The 6,345-nt window shown below is 49.9% G+C and overlaps 1 protein-coding gene across 1 annotated transcript; it reads right to left on the bottom strand.

Annotated features, from left to right (window-relative positions):
- Positions 1-1,752: 1,752 nt before the first annotated feature.
- Positions 1,753-5,163, bottom strand: NEUTE1DRAFT_62940 (uncharacterized protein; the record flags this gene model as incomplete). Its single annotated transcript, XM_009852547.1, has 4 exons — positions 1,753-2,581; positions 2,647-3,020; positions 3,079-4,057; positions 4,165-5,163. The coding sequence occupies 4 exons, from the start codon at positions 5,161-5,163 to the stop codon at positions 2,534-2,536; spliced, it is 2,400 nt and encodes a 799-aa protein (XP_009850849.1).
- Positions 5,164-6,345: the final 1,182 nt, after the last annotated feature.

The raw sequence follows: 6,345 nt of genomic DNA, 5'->3' as shown, positions 1-6,345 counted from the left end.
GGATTTAAATATAAAGCCTAAGCGCTTAATAGTAAAAGAGACCTTTATAGGTAAACCGGATAGAATTTAAATAAATATTAAAGTCCGGGCTAGGATTATAATCAACTGGGTAATTTAAAATAACTAGGTATTAATTACTGGGGGGCCGTCGTTTACCTCCGTAGTATTGAAAATCTATTACCAAATTTGGATATTCTTAGAGATAATTAGTTTTTAGAAATTAGTAATTAGTAATTTAATAGGAATAGTAGGCTAGGGGATTCACTTTTCGAAATTCGGGTTAATAAAGGACTAGAACTCCTTATTAAAAGCCTTATCTTTAAATCCCTTTTCCTAAAGATACTAATCTTCAAATTTATTAAAAATAATTTCGCCGGCAATCTTAAAATCAATAAAAGTAGATATTATTGTATTACGTTATTTATTTTAATAGCTTTTATTTACTTCGGTAGGTAATTACTATATTATATTTGCCCGGATTACTTCAATTAGTAATTATCGCGTATAAGACTCTTAATTATAGAATACAGGTACAAGCAGGGGTATTAATTCAATAGAGGGTACAGACTATATATTGTATAGAGCTCTGTGTTGGGGAAATCCCTCACACAGAAAATCTAGTATCGAGGTAATGCCAGCGTGGCCCGCTTACGTAAGGTCTGGGCTGGCCACCCTGGTCACCTCTTTTATCTGACAGAAGCGCTGGTGGGCCAAGAACTTCCAATCCTAGCCTCGGCCGTTGTTCGAATCATCACATTCCTAACCCGTTTTGCGCAACGCTGTCACTCCTTCGTGTCTTTGTTACGCGGTCCGGATATCTGCTGAACGTTCCCATGATAAAAGATATCGGCTTCCTCGCTTTTCCTTATCGTGCCATTCGCACGTGTTACCAGCTATTTCAGAATCTGTCTTTTCACTCTCCTTCGACTCCCGTAGAATAGATGCATCTCCAAGGTCCCCTTCCACTGACAAACATGTTATGAGTGGGCTTGACACATGGAAATGAGGATGATTTCAAACGACTGCCAGAAACAGAACATGATGGATTGTCCATGACCGGTCCACAAGCTTTTGGGGTTTCATAGTAACCCTATAGAACTCGACCCATCCACTGTCTGTTTCCCGTCGCAGCAGTTGGTAACCAGAAAGATTCTCATGTCTTTGAGTACCTGTTTGATCTGATAAGCCTCAACAAGCTTTCTCTTGGCATGCTAGCATACTGGTACATGGGGTTTTGCTAAAGAGAGTGCAGTAGTGTCAGGTACGGGTGACGGGTTTACAGTATGTAAAAGCTGTCCAAGTGAAGATCAATTTAGGAATGCGGCATCTCAGTATTCATACCTACCTGTTGGTGCGGGCGCTCTGCGTCTACATATAAACACCACCTGATCAACACAGGCAGTGCGTCTGCGAATGATTCAGGACGTTAAGTATACATGTAAACGCTTCCAGTGCTTCTCCAACTAACTGCTATAAGCCCCATGCCACACTGGTACTGACATCGACGAGAAGCGATCGAAGTCATGGCATATAAACGAATGCAGGAGTCGTCGACCACTTGAACAAAACCAATTGAAGATGGTAAACTGTAAAAGGTTTCACGTGTTGCCTTTGCCTTGCTGACTCAATTGGGAACCAAAAAAACCCAAAAAAAACTCAAGAGAAAAAAAAAAAAAAAAAAACCAAATAGGCCTACTACGCCGGGCGCATCAGGCTGGACGTCCAACAAGCAACGAAGATGCCACAGCGATATCGAACGGCTGTAACGCTCCCTGTCAAATTCAACTTGCTGCGCTGGCTTTTAAAACGACCCGGTTGTAGGTTTGCTATGACGTACGTTTTGACTCTCGCTCCTCTTCCAAAATAATTAAGGAAACTGAAAAACAGAATGCCATACCCACTCACTAAAAGAGATTTTGTTCGAAGCTGTCGATGCTCTTATTTGCTGGTTTCCATATCACCCCTCCCATTGGGCTAAATTGGGCCCAGACTACAACACCAATTCCGTCCAGATAGCTCCAAGATGACCAAGAAGAGACGCTTGCTCCGTCCTTTGAACATTTCTTTCCTTTTTGTTTGACTCCAACATATCGAACAAACAACTGCACCCCACCTCCTCTGTTGCACTTCGGGTAATCCAACGTCTTAACTTTCTGTCCAGTCGACGCCCCGTGGGATCCCCTGTGTCATCGTTGTCGCCATCGGTCCAGCGCGTGTAGCCCAAGAAAGGAGTGGTTGATGCCATTGGAGAACCCTGCACCCACACGCGCGCCAGAGAGTCACTAGCGACAGCGACAAACACCCCGTCGTCCATATACACTACCATGCAGCCAGCTGTCGCCCCGTTTTCAAAAAGGAAAGATTAGGATACTCTTGAGCGAGTCTACGAGGCAATAAAGCCTTGCTGGAAGCGACAAAATCCGAATAACGCCATAAACACCAAACAATGCTCTTTGCTGAGAGAAATAGGAAATGCCTCGGAAACGAGAATTATGGGTGCGCTGCACGTTGAACCGCTGTAACGTTGGACTCGTCAGAAGAAGTGCGTGTAGATTTTAGAGTTCTCGTGAACTTCCATTTCCTAGTGAGAGAGCAAAGGTAAGCATATGACCAAGGCGAATATGAACAACGGTTGTTGCAACTTACCATCTTGAAGCTGTTGAGTTCTTCTTTGATTTGTTGGGCCAGCACAGGTGTCAAGCGATTGCAAGTGGCGATTTCACCGCGGCGATCATACTCCTGGCTGGGCCACGTCTCATAGAAGGCAATCCGTGGGCTGAATGTGGCGCATCGCTTCATGGATCCCTGAGGTGTCCCAGGTGCGCTTTTGGTGTCCTGCCGAAGGCGGAGTGCTGTTACAAAATAATCCTCGTTACCGATCGGAACTTGGCCAGCTCGATCATCATTGTTTGGCGTGCTGGGTGCGCTGGAGTTGGGAGAGTCAGTGATGGCACTTGGGGCATCAAGTCCTCGGCCCTCCGCAGGTCGGGGAGATGGGCTCGGCGAGTTGCTGTTGGTGTCTGTATCGGTGGTCAAGTCAGCAGTAGCTAACAGGCGTAATCCATGGAAGATCCTTACGTTTCAAGATTCCCTTGCGGACTGCAGCAAGCACTTCGGCCCTTTCTCGTTCACCGCCGATAATGCTCTTCCTTGCAGCTGATCCATCACTACCCAGGCTTCCCGCACGCTCCGTCCCAAGACCTGGCGCTCTGCTGGCATCAAGTGAGTTCCTTTCAAGCCGAGGAAATCCGGTACCGCCTCCGCTTTGGGAACGAACGTCGGCGTTGACATTCACCCTTTCCCTTTCAGCCTCGACATTGATCATGGACACTGTAGCTTGCGAAGCGTCTGGTGCCTTTGCGTCGGCAGCAGGGACACCAATGACGGACTTAGGTCTGAATAGTCCAGCAAGTGACCTGGTGCTCTTCTTCATACCGCGTCCCATCTTGCGAATCATAACCGAAGCTGAGGAGGCGGTTGAGGAGATGGAGAGATTGTCGGTCGAGCCCCCAAATATCCTGGGGCCATATATGTTGCTTCCAATACCAGCTGCCTCTTGCTGCTGTGCGATACGGGCCTGCTCAGCATCCAACGGCTCATTGGAGTTCTGATCCTTATGCAGTTTAGATGGGCCATTCTCGGCGTCCTGATGATGGACCGCTTTCCTGAACTCAGACGCACTGCTGAATGAGAATGCCCGACGAAGACGTGACGTCTTGCTCTTGGGCTTGCTGTCGTTATGGCTGAGAGCAGCTAGTTGCTTCGCAGCCGGGCTATGAGCCTGCGGCGGGGAGGGCGTCTTCACCGGCGATGCCGAGCGACCAGCGGTGACACCAGCGGTCGCGTTGCGTCCGGCGTCAGTGTCCATAGCCACGGGTTTAGAGAGAGGAGAGAGGTTAGTAAGACGCTTCGTGTTGGTAGCATCGGAAGAAGATCCTCTTGGCGGGATGTTGACCAGTCGAGCGTGATCTTGGCCGTTGCTGTGGTGTTGTTCTGGGATAGAAGAGTGAGCGGGGTTTCCGGTGGGGTTGGCCACATTGGCGCTGAGGTTGGCAGACTGGGAAAAAGAAACCCTGAGTTAGCGAATCCTACTGGACGGCTGCATATATGATTGGACAATGTTTACATGGGGGGAATATGGATGAGTATCCAGAAGTAACTTACAGATGCTGGGCGGGTTCCACTGCTAGCAGTGCTGCGGCTCGACGAACGGCTATCAGTACTGCTGGTACGTGTGTGGGCAGCAACTCGACCAACACTCAAGTTGTTAACCGTTCGTCCGGAAGATTTGGCTTCCTTTTCGCCAGTCTTTCGTGACTTTGAGGACACGTCGGTGAGCTGAGCGGCGTAGAGCGGGGCTAGGGGCATCGCAAGACCGGCGGAATCCAATGCAGGCATGCTGCGTCTCCTGGCTCTCTTGACATCCTCTCGGACTTGACCATGAGGGAGAAGCATGTCATCGACCGCTGAGCCCCCCATTGCACCTGTGAAGCTATTTGGCCGGTGTGGGAGCGCTCCGTTTGGACCGCGCAGCATACCGCTCTTGTGCTCCGATGTGTTTGACATGGTTGGTGCTGTTTCATTCGCCCGTTGCGCTGGCCGGCGATACCTCTCTGGCGACACTTTGGGCGGCCCCGCGGAAGCAATCAGAGGTACCGAGAAGGTTTCGCCCAGATGCGCCGAATGAGGCCGAGGTAAAGGAGCGACTCTCCTGCTACTGCCCACTGAAATGACCGAATCGTCTCTCGAACCGCCGGCTGATTGCCCATTGATAGTTGCAGGGCTGGGAAGATTTGTCATGGAGTTGCTGGATTGGTATCGGGTCTGCGCGCCAGACTGATCAAAGTTCTGTACTTGGGGAACGGATGGTGTTGACGAGGTACGGTGTTGCCTGAATTGGTGGTGATGTGTTGCGTGGTTGAGAGCTGGCGCGTTGGTAAAAGCGTATTGTTGCACAGAGCCAGAAGCTTGACGGTACACCACTGGTGCGCCGACCACACCAGACATCCCGTGTATACTGTTTCTCTGGGACATGTTGTGACCATATTGTGGATTTGACTGCGACTGGGCAGGCTGGATGATGCCGGTGGAGGAGGCCGGTCTTGTCTGAAGCATGGTAGCAGTCCCAGATTGCCGGGGATAGCCTTGCACCAAAGCAGCCATTGTCAAACCTGAGCGATCTGTCGTCCCGCCGCCGTGAGGTGAATCAGGACGTTGAACGGTACTTGTAACTGAACCAAGGAGATGGTGTGATTTCAAGGAAAGTAACAGTGGAGCCTTTCGCTAACGAGGAAATCTGGTTACGGCAGGCATTAGCATCTTCCGCGAAACGAAGTCAGGTTTGACAAGAAGAACTAGGAAAAGCGAAATGGCATAGGGGTTTAAGTTGTTGTCGCAAGGCTGTCTGACAAAATGGCGAATTGGTAGGTTGTGTTGGGAGATGCGGCGTCAGGGCTCTTGTTGTGATTGACGGGACTCCTTGACATTGGCGGCAGTGCTAAGGGTAGAGTGGTGATGTTTTGTTTGGGTACTGGCACCTACCTTTTTCCGCCGCTGATAGAGGCGAGAGGATTTGTGTTCGACCTCGAACGAAGCAGACTTGTTTGAGGGGATAGGGATTTTGGGGGGGAAAAATGATTGGGAGAACAATTGTTACTATAAAGCGAGGGACGCCTGCGGCCAAGGGAGGGGGGGAAGAAGATGGGTTGTTGATGTGGCAGGGAAGAAGTCCACTATCACCGTGGACGTCTTGCCCTTCTGTACAAAGTCGAGTCTGTCACGACCCGCCCACAGCGATAAGTGCGACGGAGGATGGGCGCAGGCAAATGTCACGATTGACACCGGAAGATGGTCGGTTGTTGGAGCGAAAGCATGGGGGATGATCAGATGTCCGGGTTACTAGAACGGTCGACGCAGATAGTGGAGGAGAGAAGCGATTCGGTGGAGCTCTCGAAGAGTCTCTCAGGCAGTCGAATCTTAGATTTCCGCGGTTGTTGCGGAGTGTCGTCGGCCAAGTCCTTTCTTTTTTTTTTTTCGCTCTTCCTTTATTCCTTTTGTGAAGCTCGAGAGCAGGAACACAAACACCAAGAGTCGTTGCGAAGAAGTAGTAGACGACCAAAAAAGGCGACAAGATAGCAGATTGGACGGAAGAGTCGGAGAAGGCAAAAGGTCCACGACCGGGAGGAGGGAAGTGGAGGGCGGAAATTCGAGAAAGAAGGGGCCTTGCCCAAACGAAGGGCGAGGCACTTGAGATGGAAGTTGAGGTTGGCTGAACTGAGGCCGTTTCGTTGCGCGGTAGAGGCCCGGTAGTGGTGACTGGTGCTTATGCTTGTGCCTGTGTCAAGC

This window comes from Neurospora tetrasperma, assembly GCF_000213175.1.
Source record: "Neurospora tetrasperma FGSC 2508 unplaced genomic scaffold NEUTE1scaffold_3, whole genome shotgun sequence".
Taxonomy (NCBI): Eukaryota; Fungi; Ascomycota; class Sordariomycetes; order Sordariales; family Sordariaceae; genus Neurospora; species Neurospora tetrasperma.
The sequence above is the reverse complement of the archived record's forward strand: the minus strand, read 5'-3'. Positions and strand labels throughout refer to the sequence as shown.